A 23,630-nucleotide genomic window follows, 5' to 3' on the forward strand; every position below is an offset into this window, starting at 1 on the left:
GGGGGGTGGGGGTGGGGGATAATGTTAAACTCGGAAGTCTTCCAGAGACATTCGTAAAACCGATTGGTCGAAAATATTATTCTAGAATCCGTTAGGGTACAAAGTATAGTTGTGAACGATTATCATATTAGATAATTATAACGATAAAAATGGACATTGTCTTATCGTGGGATGGAATAGGCTGTGTAAGCTCCGTCGATGCTAGATGCTCCACTGCAATAATGAGAAATGAACAGAAAGAAACGAAAAAAAATGGAAAAAAAGAAAGAAACGTATGTATGTACAGAAATTTAGATTGTTACAGTAAAATGTAAATTATTATAAGATACTTATAAGTAGACGATCGAATGTCTTACAATTATTATTAGACGTTAAAGAAACGGACAATTGGAATCGAGAAATTGATATATACATTTCGCAGTATCGACTGGCGAAGAAAAGAAAGAGAAACAAAGAAGAAGAGAACAGAAAATGTGTAACGCATAGTCTCTGAAACGAAAAATGTTTATTAACCCTATGCCTGGCAGGCACGTAGCATCACTGTGACATTTGTGAGTCTTAATTTTCTTTCATTTTTAATAATCTTGAATTACCAAAAAATGGACAGAGATACCTTAGCCCGCGGCGTTTCCCATTCGTGTAAAGACGCGTTCATACGCATTACCATAATCATTTCCCCCTCCCATTTATTCGCTCGAGTCGCACGCGAGTACACGAAAGCAACCGGAGGTACCGTGGTCAGGAAACGTCGCGTCGCAGGCGAGTTTATTATTTATATTCAATAAATATTACATACAGTAATATGTTCATTATTGATAGCGTTAGTATTGTTCTAACTGGACAGAAGTTGTTCTTGTTGTTGCGGTTGTTTCGGTTGCTGTTGTTCATAATTTGGGCGAATTTTCTTTTCTTTCCTTCTCTTTTCGTTTTTCTCACGATTACCATTTTAATCGTTCATTTTCTCCCTTTCATTCGACGTTCGCTTCTTCGTCGCATCATCAACCATTTTCTCCCCTCTCTTCCGTCTCCTCTCCTCTTTTATATCCCTCTTGTACTCCGCGAAATCTATCCCGCAAATTAAAAAAAGACACGCGACATAATCGTTTGATTTTCCTCTTATACTCTGCCATACATCGTCGTTGTGCCTCTGCACAGTCCCTTTCATCCTCTTCCTCGTATATCTGAACGGACGCATCGTTATGGTTCTTTGTCCCGTCTAGCGAGAAATCAGTATCGTCATCGTCGTACTGAGCAAATCACGTTGAAATGTATCAAATATATATATGTATATTATGAGAGTTCATCGCGGTTAAATTCAGCCGGGTTATGCGAACCAAGAAGAAACGTGCAACGTATTATCGTGGACGAGGTGTCTTTTGTCACCGATGAAAACAGAGAAAGAAAGGAATAACGTCGAATCAACGCAGCTATACGCAAATTCAAGATACAATCAAGCAAGCTCGTTTTTTTTCATTTTCCTTTAATTCGATCTCTACTACCTAAAACTTACGAACCTAATATTGCGATCCTATGTAACCGTGTTGCACTCTAAAAGACACACACCGGTGATCGTGCTCGGCCATGATGAACGAGCAGCGCCTCTGGCGGGAGCGGCAGCCGGCGTAGATATTCCTTCGTATCGTAGTGCAACACGCACGGTTTCCTCACACACTTTGCGCCATATAAATTAATTGCGTGTCATGTTCGCGTTAACAACGTAATGCTGGACAGAGGACAATTGTATGTTACAATAAAAAGGAACTTAACAGATTGCGCTAAAAAAATACAATATATATGAAACAATTGTATACATATAAAATCTTTAAATAATCTACGCAACGCGGTAATTCGTGTCTCGAAAAAAGGATCTTTATATTTTTATTTCTTTCTGTTGGCCGTCCTATGTTCATTCGTCTGCTGACCACTTCTCCATTATTTAAAATTACCGGCTGGTAATTTCGGAGAGTGCTGTATTCTATATATGTATATATATATATATATATTGGCAATTTTCATAAAATTGTCAATTGTTTCTTTTTCGACTGATTATTGTTACACGCATGTAATGTATTTGTCCTGGATTTGTTATTCTTTTCTTCTTTTCTTGTAAATGCAATCGATGCTTAAACGTTATGGAATATTATTCTTTAAAATGCGATTGCCTTGGTCTGCCACCAATGACCAAGGTTAGAAGATTGTGATCAAAATAGGTGACTCGGTTTTTCCCTCTTTCTTCGATACCCTTAAAAAATGTACAATTAATCGCGAACTAAACGATGCTTCCTCTTATGTAAAAAGTAAATGGCTCATCATCCCAGTCGTTAAAATTAAAAGTTTTGTGGAATGCTTACAAATTATATATATATATTCGATTGAACATCGTCCGCTGATTCTCGATACATAACCTCCTATGTATCGATATTCTTGCGCGCACGCTTTTCTCACTCTCTCTCTCTCTCTCCCTTTCGCGCTCTCTCGCTCTCTCTCTCGCTCTCGCTACGCTACTGAAATGCGAAGTAGTAGTAGATACTATGCTGCAGAACAGCATGTTCTGTTCGAAATTGAGAGAACGTCCCATGCTTTGTGTGATACACATTAATGACCTAATATTTCAAGTAATATTTATAAGTAATTAATTAATCCATAGCTGCCCTAATGTCTAAGGGACTGAAACACTGCTGCTACACATATCATAGGCATGTAGCAATTAGGATATTTAGTGGCTTATTAGTAAAACGAAGTTACGGTGAAGCGGTGTTGTGATCCGTTTACTTGCCCCGTGGAGAAGATCGTGTGCCTGTTGTTGAAAGGCCCTCTCCTCGGCTCCGACTTCGGTGCAAGGAATGTAAACCCTCACCTGGAACAATCATCCAGTAAGCATTCGTTGGGGGTAACTTAAAATTATCAGTGAATAGATCAGTTATTGCTACAAATATCAATAAAATTCCTATTAGCAATGAATGTACTACTGTGTACAACCATCTATACAGCATTCTATCCATTTTAAATGGATCAATTCATTGGTCTATTCACTGATCATCTAAATTCTATAGCAGTTCTAGACTGATCAGTGAATAGATCAGTCATCGCTACAAATATCAATAAAATTCCTATTAGCAATAAATGTACTACTACATACAGCGACCTATACAGTATTCTATACATTGCTTTCTATAAATTCTATCATCCTTTCTTTAAAATTAATTAGCTACTCGAGATTATCAAGATATATATTTTGCTATTTCTTTAGAATTTTTCTCTTATTTGTAACATTTTATAATATGTTCACACCTCTGCTAACACTTCTGCGCATAGGTGCAGGTTGAGGGACATTGGTATAATTTCTAAGTGCTCGGCCCCTTTTGTCTTGAATTAGTTTGTCCACTTTGACAAAGATTCCGCATTTCGGTCGACACGTGAAGTACCTATGGCCATTCACAGCACCATCGTTTTTACCTGTAATCATACCCATTACCATGTAATTGCATTTTGTCTGATCAAAAGTAACAAATTTTCCAAATAAAATTCGCCTTCAAATATTCTCATAAGCAGGAAATTAATACAGAGATAATTTGGGATAAAGAAATGACTTGTTTCATCGACTGTAGCAAATTAGAAGATAGCAAAGATAGATCTTACCAGTCGGGGCGTCAAGTTCAACTCCTATCCATGTTCCAGATGCAAATTCTGTTGGGCCAACGTATGCTATGACACCGGAATAGCTGTATGGGCGAACTAATACTGATTCACCAATTACAACCCAATCTGGGAGTGGAGTTTCGACTCTGCTTAAATCGTGTCTTGAACCGAAAGCTGAGCTTTTGTCGCTTACATCATCTATTGTTAAGAGATGAAAACTGTGTTTTTATCTTGTGCTCAAATAACAGCTTGTACCTTTTATAAAAATAATTTACCATCGATTCGTTCAGAGGAGCTGTTGTCACCGTTTTCATATGGCATATTATGTTGCATTGATTGTTCTAAGCGTGCTGCAACTTTGCTCTCTGAAAGTTGTGGACGGACCATGGGAAATGAAGCCCTGTGCTGAGAACTTGTAGGCCTTCCTGTGCTGGCAGAACATTTTCTTCGTCGCACGACCTGTCATTATGAAATTAATGTTCTAGAGTTAATTAATTTAATTTAAAACATTAGTCAATTCAATACAGGACTTCTGAACAAAATATACACTTTATTTACAGCTATGAAAGGGATCGAGGAAGTAGGTTAGAATAAAAAGGTCTTCTACATACAGGTGTCAAGGTTAATTACAACTTCTTTTGTCATAAAGATTACCTTGCCTGGTGGTAGCTTGGTGTGCACAACTGAGCTACCCTCCAAAGGACTGTCCTCTCCAGAATTTGATGCCTGACTAATTTCCATGTCGCTTTTCCTTCTATTACTCAAACCCTGGCTTGGTACATCCTTCTTCTGAGTAGAGCTGGTATGCGTTACATTGGTATTAGCATCACTGTCGCTTTTCGTTGAAGAAACTGGACTGTCAATATCTGCGTCTAAATAGGCGCCTGTTTCTTCCAAGTTCTTCCTAGTATTCTCTGTGATACAGGAAAAGTTTCAATGATACATAGTAATTATATTCTATAAATATTTATGCTTATACAGAATATCAGAATAAGTGTCATATCAAGGAGGAAATAATTAATAGTTGTATGAATATATATATTTTTAGGAAATATGTAAGTGTATAGTATATAATATCTATTTACAGAGTGAATCAATAAGAAGTATTGTCTAAATTAACTTGTTCCTGTCATTTTCTTCCTCTGCTAATTCTTCAGCAACTATTGCATACAACACTTATTCTAACACACCACGTATTCAAGTATTTGCTCTTTGCTGTTTCAAGAGTCGTTCAACTAACCCTCGACGCAAGTGTTCTCCATCACGTTCAATTTGCCCAACGCGTTAGTCACTTCACCCATGTATTCTTCAGGCGTTTCTTCGACCAGGGAGCTATCCATCCGTTCCGGTTTCTTGTTGTCCAATAGGTTTCTGTACTCTAAGTCAGGCGTCTCGTCCACGCTGATGGACTTGACAGAGATCGAATCCTCTGACGTGAGGTTGGTCGTAGACACTGCTTGGGAACCGTAACCACTACTGCTCATGCTTGGCGTGTTGATCTTCGTCGATTGAAGTTCGACGAGAGAATCCAGTGTGCGTGAAGAAGTTAGCGGTTTTACTGGTTTCGCCGGTGCCTGAATGTAATCGCGTGTGATTTGATTGTGGCCACAATGATATGATGGGTTTAAAGAATTATTTCTTTGGTCTTTTGATAGCAAATAAGGAGAAGAAACAATTGTACTTGGTTTTCCTTTTGGAATTTGTTTTATTTATGTTTAATATGCTGAATTTTTGTATCTTTTTCTATAGCTCTTTAGAGAACAGGGCTTTTGGATGTTCATACAGTGTTTCTTCTCCATCAAAGATGCAAACTTAATATTCATACTTTATGTTTAACTGTGGAAATAAATTAGCATATGTTTTGGTGAAGTTTCATAAGAAAATGAATGATAACTTAATTGACAGAGTGATTTTATAACTAAATATTATAAAATTGTAATAACTGCACATAAAATTATCATTATAATATTTGTATCGTGTCAAACCATTCATTTCCATCTCTTTGTTGCTAATTAACAATTCTTCAAAGATATTTTCAAATATATTTATTGACAGAAGTTAAGAAACAAGGTGATTATCTAAGAACTTTGTTGTATGGATATACATGAAACTACTCTATATGCTAATATTAAGTATATAGAGATTAGCTAAGTTAAGTAAGCACTTAAAAGTACCTAAAAGTACCTAAAAGTATATAGCATTTTTATTTTTGACCTATGTATCTTAGAAAATAAGAAAAAAAGATACTTTTTAAAGGACTCTTGTTTCATAACTTTTGTCATTGACTTCTTCTCCAGTTCTTCCTTCTTCAAAGATTTAACTACACTGCATGCAAAGTACTTCTATCTTCAAGACCTCAAGACTATAATCAGTACTTCCAATGAAAAATAGCTGCATTTAATAAATGTATTATACATAAATATACAAACAGGTAGAGTGATATCTTCGGAACTTAAGAACGTGTACTACCTGATACGAGTCATATTCCAAGTAATCAGCGTCACTCTTCTCTTCATCTTCATCGTGGACAGGCGTTGAAAGTTGATTCCCGGTATTCGACGTTTCCTCATGCAGGGTGGTCATTCGTAGACCCAGCTTGCCGCCCACCATATTTGGAGATGCTAAAACGAAGGTGAACAAGTCAGTAAAAGTGAAGTTATTGCGTTTATCGCGTGAAGACTGTGACGAGTTATGAATATCAGGGCCGATCTGGCCACCATGAAGACAAAATCATTTAAACGTGATACAGAATTGATCAGTGGTTGGTTAACATCGTTTCTTCCCTTGGGTACCAACATACATTCCATTTAATTGGGTTCATGATTACACTAAGAGGTGCCAGGTCGGTTCTGATACACATATCAGTGATTGCAATAATATCGAACAAAAGGAATGTGTCCATGCTGTTCCTAAAAACGAAAAAGGATAATAGTATATTCCACGTATTTGACCGTTCATGTATTCTTTATGCTATAGTCTATGTTAACTTCATCACTGATTCCTGGCTCTATCACCTGGTGGTACCGTATTTGCTTCTAACAGACATGTCTCATGTGTGTATTTCTATGTGTTAGGATGATACATGTGAGTCAAACGACTCTTATTCGACGATCGAAATAAGTGTTTGAATGAAGTACTAAAGATTCAGAAGATTCAAGCACATAATACGTGGAATATAAGGCAGCCTGAAATAAACATAAGACAGAGGTAAGAAAGGTACCGTAAGGTAATCGTAAGCAATAAAACATCGAACACATATGGAAACTATGCACTGCACCGTAGGCACAGTAAGGCTGCAGTTCCAGTTAGGATAGTGTATACTACGGAGAAAAAAGATACCAAACGAAAAACAAATTGTGGTAGTTATCGATATATATCGTCGTAGTGCTACGTAATAATCGAAATAAGGTGTAAGGAAACCAAACAGACTACTAATCACTACGAGAATGATCGAATGGGCTCTCTCAAACTTGCCAGAGCTGGATAAATTCAATACTCAGGATCCTTGTGTTTAACACGACTGGGTTCATCGAAAAGTTTAATCCTTTCTCCATAGAGTTAACTATCAGAATAGTGTTTGGCAGTTTCAATCTACTCATAAATACTATTGCTAGCTTCATCTATGATATGGTACACTAGAAGTATACAATGCTACTTTGTCTACTTTGCTATTCTATAACTGTAGCAGTACGACAAGATAATCAATGCAGAATACTTGGAGAAAGGTTTAAAGTATATGAAAAGTCAACAAAGACTTTTTTATCATATAAAATGTTCAGTAATTTATTTAACTATTAACTCTTTTGTTATGGTGGAATTAGTCAGAATACTATTACACCGGTCAGTATACTATGGGACTCTTGAACTATGTATTTCTGTCACAATTAGATTAGCATCTGTGTGTAAAGAATTGTAAGCAAATGTATGTCAAAATAATTGAATTTTTAAAATTGTTTAACACTCATTATAGTCACCAGTATGATCCATTACTCACTCAGCATTGGGTAGCAATAGTCATCTTTAGGATACATTGAGCATTCAACGTTGGGTGACTGTAATCACCATTATAATGCATTGAATGCCGAATGATTATGGCTACCTTGAGAATACAGTGAATATTCAATACTGGTGGTTACATCTTCATCTTTAGCATACAAAAGGGTTAAATAAAGTTGAATAAATTAATAAAAGATTCAATGGGCTACTGCTAGCTCATTAGCTAGCAGTTTCTAGTGGCAAGCCAGTTTGGGAGAGCCATCAACAGCGAGTGTCACCTACACTTGGCAGAGGTGGATTGTTGCAGACGTGTCAATGAGTTGAGATTCAGGTTGAGATTCAGGAAAGTTGGTCTTGCTGAAAGGAGATAGACGTACTGATTACACGGCACTTGTTTTCTCGTCGATCGCTAAACACTACACTTTGTTCTCCTCTTAATGGCGAGCCTTTGGTAAACCTTTGCCTTTTTTTCTTTTCTTTTTGCAGGCTTGCCACGTGTTATCATCAATTATGCCTGCAGACTAGAAGACACTGAATACAGTGAGGCAAACCAGATCAGTGTACATCTTTTGTTTGTGCATCAGATTCAAAGATGTAGAGAAGATTCACCAGTTGTTACCAGTTATGACAATCGTGTACAGGTAATTAAAACAGGCTCAATTACTTGAGATCGTTTCTCCTTTCTTTTTCTTTCTTAAAAATTTCTTATGTGAATGAAACGACTCAACTCGCCATTTTTAAAGCAAATCCAAAATGCATGAATCATAGTAATTAGGATTAAAATAATATTCTAAAAGATATTTGTTGGAAACTTTTGAAATTAGGAGAATCATATCTGTGTAATTAATTGGTTACATGCATTGTGGATTTGTTATAAGTATATCAACAACAGTGTATTAGTTTAAAGTCAATGGTGGCAGTGGTAGTCTCAGTGTCCTCGACAGAGTATCCTCTTTACTGTACAGTTGATAGTAGTTAGATAGACTCTACCTTCCCACGAAACATGCTTCAACTATAACCGTAACAATAATCTCATGCATCACTAATTACTCTCAATTTTGCCCTCTACATCATTCTGAAGTTGTTTGTATTTTAAGTTTGTTTGACTTTAAACTAATCACCTTAGTTGATAAAGAAAATGGGATGTTCCTGGTTAACATTTTTGGTTCTCTAACAAACTTCTACTATTAAATATAAATGTATAGTCGTTATCTTTTACCACATGACTTTCCCATTTTCTTTTTTTATTTGTCAAGTCATATGCTTCTTCCTTTTCCTTAGCTTCTAATGAAAAACAAGTTAGCTTCACTGACTCAGAATGTTACTATTTATAGCAAATATTTCCTTAATGAAACGATTCTAAATTGTTCTTCAGAAGCTTATATCTGTCTAAATTATTAATCAATAAATACTTATGTATATATATGTACACATATATGATACAGTTACCCTACGTCTGTTTCTAAAATATCGCTTAATAGCACATTCACAGGTAGAGACAGTAAAAGTAGAACAACTTTACAAGCGATTTTATTACTCTTTTTCTCATTTTTCTCTCTCTTAACTCTTCAAGTATAACTCGACCATGGTAAAAAGTATCTTATGCACTCCAGTTCACTCTTAAATTCAGTTTCAGAACGTAGATACTAATCTCGACGATTCGTCGAATGTGGTGGGCCATTCTCCAACATTCAACGGATCATCGATCGAAAGAAGAAAAAGACCAAAAAAAGGAAAAAAAGGAAAAAAAGGAAAAAAAAAAAATTTGTTTAAAAAAGTAAAAATAGAAACGAAACTATATAAATCATTTCTATTCTAACAAAAAAAAACTTTGGCGATAAAATTTGTTCAATACCCATGCTTTCGACTGCGAGTCGTGGTAGTATATAAGAAATATAATAGTCGTGATATACAGTGCTAGTGAACATGATTTCTAGGCATGGTGATCTCTGATAGAAATTGCGATAGGCACGAGAAGATCGTTCTTTCATCTTGCTTTTGCGATGCGTTGACGTGAGACTTTCATAAGCGTTGTATCAGCAACAAATCATCGGTGTAAAGGTGTCAGCCGACGAGGGAACGTCCAATGAACAGAGACTTGCCGATGCTTGCTCAAAGGGCACATTCAACATGCAACAGTAACACGGTGAAACTAAAAAGACAACATTGCTTGTTGCAAAGGAACAGCGTTTGTTACAGACAAGAAAGGCACGAGCAATTTTCAGAACTAGAGCACGCATGAGAATCTGGTGAGAGAACAGAGCAGGAGCAGCGTTCCTTGAGCTTGGCAACATTCAGCTGATGGATAACATTCTAGAGAAGTTTCAGCGATCCATCAAGCAACTGACATTTCTACTCTCCTACGGTACAGTCTTGGTATGGTCTCTTCCGGTTCTGAACATTGCTAGGATCACAATAATGAAGAGTCAACGACACACTATATATACATATAAATATATATATATATATATATATTATAATAAAGGCGTACTGGAAAACTAAAACAACAGACAGACTCAACCACTCACGAGACATATGTACTAATCGTCACTGCCTGTTAGGGCATCAACCAAATATCAATCAAGACTCCATTTTACCTGAGTTCAGAATGGAGCCTTGCGTGGGCCGAAATAGTTGTAGAAGTAGTAGACGTAGTGTTATAAACAGAGGAACAGAGACATGAGTTGCGTATGTTAATATTGGTTCTGACTAAGTCGATTAATTTTGCTACAGAATTCGCTATTTATCTTAAGGCTCGTTATTGACTGTATTAGAGAGGCTCTGTAACAAGTGGTGGAGCTTAAGTGCCGCTTACTAATAAACGCTAGGCGGATCTGAGAAAAGACAGTGGGTTGTTCCCCCTTTTCTTTATACCATGCTCAACTCTCTTCAATCGCGACCAATCATCGTGGTCCTCGTGACTCGTTGTCTAGGAAAGCCACGATAACCTTGCTAATGAGAATCGTGCGTAAAAAGTTGAACATAGCGTGATGACATAACAGTATGATAGAAGCTGTAAATATAATAAATACGAAGTTCCAGTGTGTAGTGGTAACTGCTAAGAGGGAGATTGGTATTACCAAACATTATTAAGGAGAGTGATCAAACTGTTGATCGTGTTTGTTCTAAGTGATTGAGCAATTTCCTTGCATGGTGCCTGTTTTGCTGATTCAATAATATTACTGTATGATACAGTGCAAGTTTTGCTTTTATCATGTGATGCTTCTAACCCTTTCATGATTGTAAATTTTTATATGCATGTACATATTATCATTGCTCAAGATTTAACATTATCTCAGGGCTATATGTATAAATTAGAGTCTCTAAGGAAGTCAGAATTTCTATATTGATTATAGAGTACAGTTGTAAGTATAGTTCCAGTAAAGTTATACATATATGATTAGTTTGTTTTGAAATTTTGTATATAAAAAATTATGCACTTGAAAATGTAGTCAAATATTCATCTAATATAAATTTTTGTAAGGTTGAAGAGAAATTATAGTTATATGGGTCTTTTTGCATAGACTCTGATGAAATATTTTCTCTAGATTAAACATTTATCCATAGTCATCACTACAAGCCTTTTGCCAGTGCAATGTTGCAACAGTGTTCAAATACTATATTCTACAAGTAAAAGCATACTGTATAAGCATAATCTAAATTGTAAATTGTAAAATATTTTTATTTCTGTGAGAAAAATTCTATTAATGTACGATATAAATTGCAATAACCAGAAACTTCTTATTACCATTGTACATGCCCTGTATTAGTATTGAAATAATATAATATACCACTAATATTGAAAGGGTTAAAATTGAAGAGAATAGTGATCCTTTTGTAAATGGATATAGAGAAATGTGATTGTAGAAAGTTGTACTTTAAGCAGACACAATAGAAGGAAATGCTAACAATGGATGACATGAATCTCAATAATAAAAAGAAACAGAAAGGAAACAGATGAAATGATTATCTTCCATTATTCAGAAACAACATATCCAATACCAAAGGAAGACATAACAGTGGAATTTTAAGACAATCAAAACTAGGGCAAATTGTAAAGTGACTATCATGGCAAGGTGAAATATATATATATATATAAAATGTTAAAAAACACTGCATAAGCCACATTTCAGAAATGAATGAATAGACTTTTTGTTAAATATAATTCAAGAAAGCGAAAATCAAGGCAACGAGAAGTGATCGAAACGTAAGTTGATATTATTCTAAGACTAAGGTCCTTAAAACACAGTGCCATTAAAATTTATTAAAGCATTTAAATATTTTGGTAATTCAATTGTGATTTAAGCAAACTAAGATGTTGCATTCATTAAATGATGTATTCGCATAAGATTATAAGTCGTAAGAATTTTCAAATAAAAAAAAAAAAGAAACAAAAAGACATTGAAAATAAAAATTCGGTCAAATTTTATGTAAGTAGCAATCCATTTAGCGAAAATTCTGCGTTCAGTGTAGCAAGCTCTGTGTCAAACAGAGAGCAGCTAATAACGAAATAAAATAAGATTTATTTGCTAAATTTGCTATGCCTTCATCAACCTCATGGCAAAAACGCTTGCGGAGCAAAAGAACTCTCTTGCAAGAAATTTTGGAATTACCTTTTTGTTGACGTACTTATGGTAGTACCGTTGGATATTGTTAAAAGTTATTATGAACAATAGTAATGTGTTAATTCCATGTCATTAGACCATTAAAAGATATTAAGTGATATGCAATCAATTGTATTAATAAAATGGATTACTACAAAATGAACGGTGAACTAATGAATGAGAACATGAATTGTATGAGTGAATATCTTGTGTGAATAATAAGAAAAGAATCCTTCGTTTATTGTTTATATTATCTTATAATTGAGTACCAATTAATTGCTTTTATCTTCTATGATTTCATAAATTATATTTTTCCAAATTAGTCATCTTCAACAATCAAGGTCAAACGCATAAATATTACTTTATATGCACTGATACCTTCAATTGCTACTAGGATGTGCAATTAAGAAATCATAGAACGTATGATCACTGAATTTGTTTTTTGGAAGTGTTTCATTGGAATATGTAATACGTATAAAATGAACGTTTGCTTACCGATTCCGAATGGTTTAGTCGGCGCAGAAACGAAATTCTCATCGTTTCTGGTGTGACCCGTGGATGCACGTCGTGAATGAAGTAGTCCATTCAACTCGGTGTTGAGATCAGTCACGCTTTCAGAACGCGTGACGTTCAAGGAGTCCATCGAAGTATCGGATCTCATGATCTGTAAATAGTCGCGTGTCATGTTACCTCTATCTCAAGGGATACAGCATCTCACAATAGTCTGTCCAAAATCAATCAGCCGTTCAAGGACACTTCTCTTATTATGAACAAAGTTTCAATGGTCTCTCCACTATCATAATCCTTAACCATTTAAAAAATTCGATATTTATGGAAATATTGAAAGTGATTTTTACAATTCAGTATAATTAAAAATATTTCTTTCAAATATTTTTATTCGTTGTATCAAAATTTATTGGAAGTGAGATGCTTTTCTGCAGCCAAATGATTTCAGACAAACCGTCTGATAATTTTGACAGGATGACAATATCGGGAACTTAAAAGAAATTGAAGGCAAATAAAATCAAAATTTGTGAAACTTTGTTGCTCTAGTATGAATGAAACAAGAAAATACTTGAGCATGAAAAAAGAAAATGGAACGTTAATTAGAGGGTAGAAGTTAAAAAAGAAAAACAAATTAAACGAAAAGCATACAGTGCGTCCGAGACGGCGAAGAGGCAGTAGTACCTGCGAGAAGTTGGGTACGCTTGCTGTTTTGCGCATAAGTGGTTGACCTTGTGCTTGTAGTAATTCCTTCACTGCGACACTTTGTCGTAATCGATCTAAGGTTAAGATACTTTCCACCGCAGAGACACCGCGTGTATATTTTTCTAAGCAAACATCAGACGTGTCAGTTTAAATTATACTTTTACTAAATTTTCAGGTTATAAAATTCTATAGAAGATTTGTCAAGATTGACTTACCAATGTAAGTTTCACCATCGCATAAGCTGTTGTCTTCACCACTGGCAGCTATTTGCGCCAAACTCTCGCGATCCTCCAGTTCTTCGCTAGCCTTTGGTATATTAGACACAACCTCATAGGTGACTCCAGTTTGGGTCAAACAGTCAGTACGAACGATTCTCTTGAAAATTCTATCCGTGATACTTTGTCGTTTGTAGATATTCAAGGCCAATCGTTTACGTAGAACAAGGTCCATTGGTGCCGGATGCGAGAGGCGTACCGTTGTCTTCAGAATCAAAAATACTCGTTCATTTGCTGAAATATATTTACATTGTATAATTGAGAACATTGAATACTATGGGCAGACAAGTTTTTAATATAATATATTCTACCATCTGTCACTTTATTTAGATGTATATTATCGTGTATACTGGAGTCCCAGGCAGCGATGGCGCACACATCTTTCTCTATACGACGAATTATGGGTAAATTGTAGAATTTATTGCCATGTTCCTTAGGTAAGATGGAATTCAATCCAGTTACAGAAACTTCTTCCCCTGACTGATGAGTCGAGAGATCATCAGCTGCAAATATTTGTTGTATAAGAATCATCAAATTTTACATTGTACAGTCCAAGATAAATCAACATACCATTGAGATCAAGAAATAGAACAGGAATATGTGGTTCCATGCCTGCTGGAGGGTTCCAGTCAGCAGGAGCACCAGGGATTCCTGATCCTGCTGCAGGAACTAACACTGCATTTCTTTCTTCTGTTAAGCTCACCCATTGATCTACGAGACTTTGTTCTCTTTCTATATCCTGTTCAGTTTTATCTATACGTGGAAATCATACGTTAAAGTTGCAATGTATCATCAACTTAATTTTTAGGTTTCTTTTAGATTTATAAAATGTACCTTGTTTATTGATAAGTTTTTGTATTTGTTGATCCAAGTACTGTCTTCTCCTCATCAAGGCTTCACTCCATTTTTCTCTCAGTATACTCAAATCTTCATCCTGATAACTGTCCAGTGGAATCTGTAGACGATTTCTCACAGACACGCTACCAACTGCGATATTTAATATAGACTGACAGATGATGGGCAATGTTCCTGAATTTTGTACTGGTTTCACACGAACTTGTATTCGTCGTTGTTGTCCTTGACGTAACTGATAAATACCTCCTGAAAGAAATATCAATTGCATATTACATTGTAATTAAAGAAATATAAGAAACTATAACAAACCTGTCAATGTATCTTGCTTCACAATCACGTCCACGGGTGAATATTCTCCTTGCTCATTGAGTTCTTGGATTTCAACCCACAGTTCGATTTTCCGTGTTAATTCCGACCATCGGTCAGCCAGAGATCTAGCTTTGGCAAGTTGCTGCTCGACTTCCCAGCCTGGTTTGCTTCGGGAAAATCCAGCACTTCGATGTCCCCAAACTTCTATGCTTAAGGCCCCTTCTGCATATGACAATGTGTTTTTATGATATTACAATATTTAAACAAGTTTATCCATTAAAATATAAAATTTAGGTCTATGTTACAAACAAGAAATTGAAGTTAAAATAAAAATCATAAAAGTTGATGTAGGTGAGAAAGGTTAGTTTTTGACAGTAACTAGTCAATAATTTAATCAATGATGTTTCCACTCCAAAAAATGATTAGCATGGCATATAATGCAATGACAGTCATCAGTTATCAAAAGATCTATAGTTTGTTATAAATAGTAAGCTGCAATTGAATTTTATGATCACTCACCACCACAGTGTTCGATAAACTCCTCTGTTATGGGTACGGTAAAATCTTTTGTATGATTGAATTTGAACACTAGCGAATCTCTCTGACCAGTCTGGCAATTCGAGTTGAGTTGTTCTGAGTTATCTACGGCTGGGACCACTATGGGATCTGGATGGCCGCAGAACATATACTGACAAAATACAAAATGGCTCAAAGACAAAGGCAAACCAGTTGCTTGCTTTATGGTCACACGACAAATGATGTGACTGGAGCCAGAGTAGTCCTCAGGTTCTGAAGAGGTCGAGTCAGCTGATGATTCGGATGCTGCCTCGCAGATACGATCCTGAGGAAAGTGACCAGATATGCGACTTATTTCGACTTGCAGTCGTCCAGCGACTTCTCCCTGTTGGCTGATAATTGGCGTGTGATAATCTAACCGAACTTCATGGAATAGAACTTCTAAGAAAATATTCGCTACTCCAATGAGATTGTGATTCTCCTGGGACTCGTAGAATGGATCTTGAGTTTTTCCCGGCACTTCATCCTAAATCAGAAATCGTTCACTTTCAGATAGAGATGCTTGATGCGTTGCTCAAGACTTTGAAATTATCACGAGTTATACCTTAATGGCAGGTAATCGTTGACAATTGTTGGGATCTTTTCTGTCCTCGTACATATCCCGCATGTCGACTAATTTGTTTTCTAATTTTTCCATGGACCATACCTGACTGCCCATGTTTGTCCTTTTCACTAGAATGGCAGGCTCGCTGACAAAAGCGCCCCGCTGAAAGAATACACTCTACATGTTGAAGAGTGTGAAAGCAAAAGGAACACAAATAAATAAATAAAACATGCACAAACTGAAACAACAAAGGAATTAATTAAATAAAGGAGGAAATTTTAAAACATACATGGAAATTGTAAACCTAAATTTACAAATTGAGAGAACAAAGGAAATACATATAAAACAAAGAACATTAAAGTAACAAAATATATGTGCTGACGCTAACATGTACTGAAACTAATACTAATATACCAAAAGTGTATAAAATAATTCATTCTTCAGTTAAGATTCTCTACACTATTATCTTCAATTCTCTACTATTTCTGATATTCTATAAAGTACAGTATCAATTTAGATAAAGAAGTTACTATAAACTGAAGTTCGCTGTTTTCCAAAAAATCCAAAGGAGGTAATTCGTTTAAATTCTACTACTTAGAAATTTTCCAATAAGTTTTAAGAATTTGGAACGAAGTTTCACCGACCCTATAAGATAATTGGTTTAAAGTAAACTCGATCCAACTGCCAGTACGTGTTACCTTTCTGTTTGGACTTAAATTGTTTGGTGGAATTTGCAGGGTGACGCTAAACTTCGTTTGCTTCCCCATCTCTTCCGCCAAGAAGTTGGCCTCCTGTACCAAGGCATTCGCTTTCAAAATATCCGCTTTCAATTGACCTAAACTCCTCTTGAACATCTCGTCCCTTTCTTGGGCCCACTTCTCTACTCGCATTTGCGTAGTCGGTGTACAAGCAGGAAGTTTACCGCTTTGACTACCTCTTAGGGGGTCGTATGGTACGTAAGGAGAATATGGTGTCGATGGTGACAAAATGTTGCGAAGCTGTTGAAACTGGCGTTCGTACTCTTGTCTTTGCTTTTCTAACGCGACCTAAGGATCAGAACAAATTGATTAGAGACTTACACTTGTTTCATGTGAATATCTTTAACACGTTAAATGTTCCCAGGTATCAGCGCTAGACTTTCCGTTTGGGCCTGGCCAACTAGGACCAGAAGATGCTAACTTTTGGTGTCAAATTTTTTGCCATCTTTGGACCTAACGTTTGGGAATTCCTGTTGTAACAATTGGTACAGTATCTCCGAGTTTTATGAATAATTTGCCCGCCGTCGGTGGCCCACTTGACGGCCGAGTCTGGGTCTGAACGGAACAGCAAGCAAAACGGACTGGGCACTACACGTGTTAAGTTTCAAAATTTAGTTTTACATTAAATGGACATCAAGTGAGTTATAGTACCACATGGTAAAAGGAACTTAGGTTTTATGTGCACATTAGTCAAATCCAAACACTTTCTTATCTAATCTATGTCACCCAATTCTTCAATAAGGTCTCAGATGACGTTATATTGCACGGTATCTAGCAACTTCAGGATATTTAATCTTCGACATCAGTAGCTTCTCAGAAAATCTTCATCAAACACCATCAAGCTCCAAGCATACCTGTTTATCTTCCTCATGCTGCTTCTCGAGTCTAGCGATGGCTCTTTGAATAGGATCATTCGACAGCTCGTTAAGCATCAGTTCTTCCCTTGCAAAGGTGTAATCGATATTCTGCGCTGGCGTTTGAGGCTCGCTGTTGATCGCTACGAACAGAGGAAAACACACATGGGCAATCTCTCGAATGTCATACATCGATTCCAAAGAATTCAATCAGCGATATCCATTAAGCTTTACCTGTTGCGCTTCTGGGACAATTCACTCGGAAGAAATGATGATTTCCCCAGACGATCCTGTCGCCATGTAACAGCGGCGTTTTCTCCACTACCTGAGTGCCGTTCACGAAACACCTAGCACCGTTTAATGGCGTCATATAGAGACCAGTCTCCTCTATCGTGATGACACAGTGTTCAGGTAGAATACCAAGCCCGTGCAGTTGAATATCTTGGTCTGTCTTAGCTGATCGTCCTCCAACCAGGGTCCTTTCCTAATTTTTACCAAGTACAAGTGATTTAAACATTAGATTATCTGTTCGCATTTTATGTTATATGTATATACAAGTTGTTGGCTATTTCTAGGCACCTTCAGATAATAAACTAGCAGCTCGTTCAAGCTTGGATCGTCGTTCAGATTAACGAGGTAATACTTGTTCTTTTCTACTTGGATACCAGAGGCTTGGACGCTAATTCCCATTTTCTCTAAGGCCTGCTGTCTCTCATGCTGCAGCCTCTCGGTTTTCACCAGCTTCTCTTCCCACGTTTGCGACATTTCCTTCATTAATCGTTCCGACTCCGACAGCTTCTCTGTTATGTCTGTGCGTTGCTGGCCAACTATCGATCCTTGTCCCTGTGATACGTGAAAGATACAAGATTGAATGAGGTTCAGTGAAGTAATCAGGTCTCGAATGTGTCCTATCAATAGAGCTACTCGTTAAATCTTGAATGCAGAATTTGAATGGAACTATAAATAAGCCTCTAAGGACTGCTTTAAAACTACTTTTTGAGAATACTTGAATTTCAGTAACTTTTTTATGTACCAATTAGGAGTTCTTTAAAATAGATAGCTGATTTTTCAAATACTTCCTAGGTTTTCACTGAGAAACGTTCAATATTTCCTTATTAATTTGATGTCTTGACACCTTTTTTATGATAACATTAGCAAAATATTAAAGATCCTGGAATCTTAGCAATTTTCTCATGTACTAATTAAGAATCTTTTAGTCCAAGTATATGCTTCTTGGATTTGTTTCTAATTGAGATATTGTATTGATGAAAACTGGTTCCAGTGACTCCTTATCAATTTGATGTCTTGACACCTTTCTTATGATAATGTTAGTAAAATGTTAAAGATCCTGGAATCTTAGCAATTTTCTCATGTACTAATTAAGAATCTTTTAGTCCAAGTATATGCTTCTTGGATTTGTTTCTAATTGAGATATTGTATTGATGAAAACTGGTCCCAGTAACTCTTTATACAGTAGCTTCTCAGAAAATCTTCATCAAACACCATCAAGCTCCAAGCATACCTGTTTATCTTCCTCATGCTGCTTCTCGAGTCTAGCGATGGCTCTTTGAATAGGATCATTCGACAGCTCGTTAAGCATCAGTTCTTCCCTTGCAAAGGTGTAATCGATATTCTGCGCTGGCGTTTGAGGCTCGCTGTTGATCGCTACGAACAGAGGAAAACACACATGGGCAATCTCTCGAATGTCATACATCGATTCCAAAGAATTCAATCAGCGATATCCATTAAGCTTTACCTGTTGCGCTTCTGGGACAATTCACTCGGAAGAAATGATGATTTCCCCAGACGATCCTGTCGCCATGTAACAGCGGCGTTTTCTCCACTACCTGAGTGCCGTTCACGAAACACCTAGCACCGTTTAATGGCGTCATATAGAGACCAGTCTCCTCTATCGTGATGACACAGTGTTCAGGTAGAATACCAAGCCCGTGCAGTTGAATATCTTGGTCTGTCTTAGCTGATCGTCCTCCAACCAGGGTCCTTTCCTAATTTTTACCAAGTACAAGTGATTTAAACATTAGATTATCTGTTCGCATTTTATGTTATATGTATATACAAGTTGTTGGCTATTTCTAGGCACCTTCAGATAATAAACTAGCAGCTCGTTCAAGCTTGGATCGTCGTTCAGATTAACGAGGTAATACTTGTTCTTTTCTACTTGGATACCAGAGGCTTGGACGCTAATTCCCATTTTCTCTAAGGCCTGCTGTCTCTCATGCTGCAGCCTCTCGGTTTTCACCAGCTTCTCTTCCCACGTTTGCGACATTTCCTTCATTAATCGTTCCGACTCCGACAGCTTCTCTGTTATGTCTGTGCGTTGCTGGCCAACTATCGATCCTTGTCCCTGTGATACGTGAAAGATACAAGATTGAATGAGGTTCAGTGAAGTAATCAGGTCTCGAATGTGTCCTATCAATAGAGCTACTCGTTAAATCTTGAATGCAGAATTTGAATGGAACTATAAATAAGCCTCTAAGGACTGCTTTAAAACTACTTTTTGAGAATACTTGAATTTCAGTAACTTTTTTATGTACCAATTAGGAGTTCTTTAAAATAGATAGCTGATTTTTCAAATACTTCCTAGGTTTTCACTGAGAAACGTTCAATATTTCCTTATTAATTTGATGTCTTGACACCTTTTTTATGATAACATTAGCAAAATATTAAAGATCCTGGAATCTTAGCAATTTTCTCATGTACTAATTAAGAATCTTTTAGTCCAAGTATATGCTTCTTGGATTTGTTTCTAATTGAGATATTGTATTGATGAAAACTGGTTCCAGTGACTCCTTATCAATTTGATGTCTTGACACCTTTCTTATGATAATGTTAGTAAAATGTTAAAGATCCTGGAATCTTAGCAATTTTCTCATGTACTAATTAAGAATCTTTTAGTCCAAGTATATGCTTCTTGGATTTGTTTCTAATTGAGATATTGTATTGATGAAAACTGGTCCCAGTAACTCTTTATCAATTTGATGTCATGACACCTTTCTTATGATAATGTTAGTAAAATGCTAAAGATCCTGGAATCTTAGCAATTTTCTCATGTACTAATTAGGAATCTTTTAGTCCAAGTATATGCTTCTTGGATTTGTTTCTAATTGAGATATTGTATTGAAAACCGGTTCCAGTGACTCCTTATCAATTTGATGTCATAACACCTTCCTTCTGACTTTATTGGCAAAATGTCAAGCTCCAGTGGAGAGACTTTAGCATCGCTGAAGTTCAAACTCATCCAAGAACTTATTGGTTGCTCTAATGGCTATATTTATTCGCTGGTCTAACGTGCAATTAATATACCGGTGTTAACGAGTCCTAATTATCTTACAGTTGCATGTAACAGCATCTCCTTCAGTGTCTCCACCTCCTGTCGCAATTCCCGAATGATTCTTGCGTTTGGATCCTCGTTGACCACCGCGTGATTAACGATTCTCTTGGCCCTGTCTGCGTATCGTAGGGTAGAAAGCGTTTCCTCGTAATTATCCGCGGCGGGAGATATAGTGGCTACCATTACGGTCTTACTATTTCCGCCAAGGTTATCCTATAATTAAAATATGGTACGGTTATAAAGGGTAGAGCTAGTTTCAAAATTAATCACACCTTAGTTATTAAATTCACCCTACAAGATATTCCAAAAATTTTCATTTTCTCAATTACTTTATTGCTTATACTATACCTAACATTATGCAATATTAACATAATATAATATTTATATTTAATATTTATGTTATATAAATTTTCTGAACTTTTTTTATTTTAAATGTAATATTATCCTTATTTTGTATAATTATTATGATTATTATAGAATTTTTTAAAGAGGTATTATTTTTATTAGGCTTTCTATTGGTAATTTTATGCGAACTTGGTGTTTACTTTATCACGTAGTTGGTTAGTACAATATGGTTCCTGCTGTGTGTCAAGCAATTAGGATACTCGTTACTTAGCTCGTTATTTCAAAGACGTGGGATAATACCTTCAACAACCATGTTAGGACGGAGTCCCTGTACGGCACGAACTTGTCCTTATTCTTATTACTTCCGGAATTCTGATCCGCCAGCTTCGAAATGACTAGACCCAACGTCGTTAGGGATCTGCAAATATTTGTTCTTCTTATTTCTCATGATCCATCATTTTCTTACATATCCTGTAACCATCTTGTGTGATCTAACTGAAGCTACCATAAATGCTTCTGTCCTTATTAAAAAGCAAAAAAATAAGTGTTCAATTAATTAATAGAAATTAAATTAATTTCGCCTATCATAAATATCCTTGACTTTGTTAAAAGAAAAATATGCAACAGGTACTTAAATGAATAATAAAATAATAATGTGACAAATGCTTTTAACTTTATTGAAAGGAGAGGAAAAAGAATGCTCATTTTTTCACATATTTTATAGCCAGTTTATGCAAACTAATTCAACTAATTGAATTTTAAATTATTAGAAGAAAGAGAAGTATAGAGATATTCAATTAAATAGTTTTCTTATATGGAGACTGTTTAAGGGAGAAGAAATTTTACTTTCTAGCTGTTATTAGTTCAGATGTAGAAGCAAATATAATTAAAATAATATAATGTAAATGAATCAATTATAATTCCATGTAAACATTTTCTACACAGTGTAAATTGCCAATCAAAAATATAGAATTCTGTTAATTTTATTAATACTTTAATTAATTTTTAGTATTAATAGTGTAGCAGATATTAATAACTGCAATTTAATAATATAATAACTGCAATACTGAATAATTTTCTCCACTTCAATAGAATTTTGATTAACCAGCTTTATGAGATGCCAAAATCTTAGCACAATTTGTAAAATTAAACAAATTTTTGGGTAGTGGTGTATATTGGATGTACACTCATATTGTCTACCATCCTTTACTTTTACAATATCTTTCATTCAATTTAGACAAACTATACAAATATTCCTAAAACATATTTCTGTGTCTCATTATCCATCCAAAATCTTGGGTAGCTGTTCTTAAGTAGTCTTTCAATATTTGTCTACCATTTAGAACTCAATCATTATTACATACAGCCATTACAAATTCATATTTTCATATTTACAATATACATGCATTCACATATACAAGAAACAATCATACTAAACAAAAAACAGGGATCCACAGGAATAAGAAAATTATTATAATCAACTTAATGTAGCCCATATAAATTATTCTAAGACTAGTACTACCAAACCAATCCAAATTATTGATTTCAGACTTTCAATTTTTGCAATTACTGTAAATATATAGCTGCTCTTAACAAAATTAACATTGTCTCTTATTAAAATAGAAACTTAATTATATAACCTACTTAAATTCATCATACCACTTTAATTGCTATTATCAATACACCCCAGCTAAATATTATATAGGTCAGTAGTTCTCCTATACAGGGTGTCCTCAAAATAATGTTACAACCTGCAGGATAATAATTCTACATGCAAAAATAAATTAAAAAAAACATTTCATTCTTCAAATCTTTGTTTTCAAGAAAAATAAGTTTGCAAATCTGCCAGGTACTCCTGACATAATTAAATTAATCATTTACCAAATTGATTAGCCTCAGAAGACACAAAATAGAGATTTATTTCAACATTAGAACTACCAAATGAGTCAGTGATGACTTTTTCAGATATTTTCTACAGCTTCCTTTGAGGAAACTGACGTTGACTTTTACTCAAATAGAAACATATTTATATACAGTTACTCACTACATTTATTATCATTTATATACAATAATTTACTAATTATAAGTTGGCAGTTCTAATAGAGAAAAATTAGTATTGGCACTAAAATTTTAGTTAATTGTTCTATTTTCTGTGTAATAAGGTTAACTAAAGTAAAAAAGAACCAGTTTCTTTACTTGTTTATATTGCTTCCTTCTTTAAGTCTATCGCCCACCGCCCCAGTTTTCACAGCCCTTTCGCTCCCTGCCAAGTCCACCAGGCTCATCCGCGAGACCTTCTCCCCGCTGACACCGC

The 23,630-nt window shown here is 35.6% G+C and overlaps 1 protein-coding gene across 1 annotated transcript in view; it reads right to left on the reverse strand.

Annotated features, from left to right (window-relative positions):
* Positions 1–8: 8 nt before the first annotated feature.
* The window catches only part of LOC108551029 (Kinesin heavy chain 73), a 263,124-nt gene continuing 239,502 nt past the window's right edge, over positions 9–23,630 (reverse strand). The window contains exons 5-30 of the mRNA XM_017905021.1: positions 23,513–23,630; positions 21,617–21,734; positions 20,972–21,184; positions 19,721–19,984; positions 19,376–19,625; positions 19,142–19,284; positions 18,199–18,462; positions 17,854–18,103; positions 17,620–17,762; positions 16,706–17,053; positions 16,008–16,184; positions 15,407–15,929; positions 14,888–15,109; positions 14,558–14,824; positions 14,294–14,476; positions 14,035–14,226; positions 13,664–13,957; positions 13,395–13,570; positions 12,735–12,903; positions 6,109–6,260; positions 4,880–5,213; positions 4,294–4,553; positions 3,915–4,098; positions 3,640–3,837; positions 3,292–3,456; positions 9–2,857 (exon numbers count right to left, since the gene is read on the reverse strand). Of these exons, the coding sequence (XP_017760510.1) occupies positions 2,769–2,857; positions 3,292–3,456; positions 3,640–3,837; positions 3,915–4,098; positions 4,294–4,553; positions 4,880–5,213; positions 6,109–6,260; positions 12,735–12,903; positions 13,395–13,570; positions 13,664–13,957; positions 14,035–14,226; positions 14,294–14,476; positions 14,558–14,824; positions 14,888–15,109; positions 15,407–15,929; positions 16,008–16,184; positions 16,706–17,053; positions 17,620–17,762; positions 17,854–18,103; positions 18,199–18,462; positions 19,142–19,284; positions 19,376–19,625; positions 19,721–19,984; positions 20,972–21,184; positions 21,617–21,734; positions 23,513–23,630 (5,696 nt within the window). The 3' untranslated portion in view covers positions 9–2,768. The remainder of the gene's footprint in view (positions 2,858–3,291; positions 3,457–3,639; positions 3,838–3,914; positions 4,099–4,293; positions 4,554–4,879; positions 5,214–6,108; positions 6,261–12,734; positions 12,904–13,394; positions 13,571–13,663; positions 13,958–14,034; positions 14,227–14,293; positions 14,477–14,557; positions 14,825–14,887; positions 15,110–15,406; positions 15,930–16,007; positions 16,185–16,705; positions 17,054–17,619; positions 17,763–17,853; positions 18,104–18,198; positions 18,463–19,141; positions 19,285–19,375; positions 19,626–19,720; positions 19,985–20,971; positions 21,185–21,616; positions 21,735–23,512) is intronic.

Source organism: Eufriesea mexicana, unplaced genomic scaffold (assembly GCF_001483705.2).
Source record: "Eufriesea mexicana isolate 0111107269 unplaced genomic scaffold, ASM148370v2 scaffold3615, whole genome shotgun sequence".
In the NCBI taxonomy this organism is placed as follows: domain Eukaryota; kingdom Metazoa; phylum Arthropoda; class Insecta; order Hymenoptera; family Apidae; genus Eufriesea; species Eufriesea mexicana.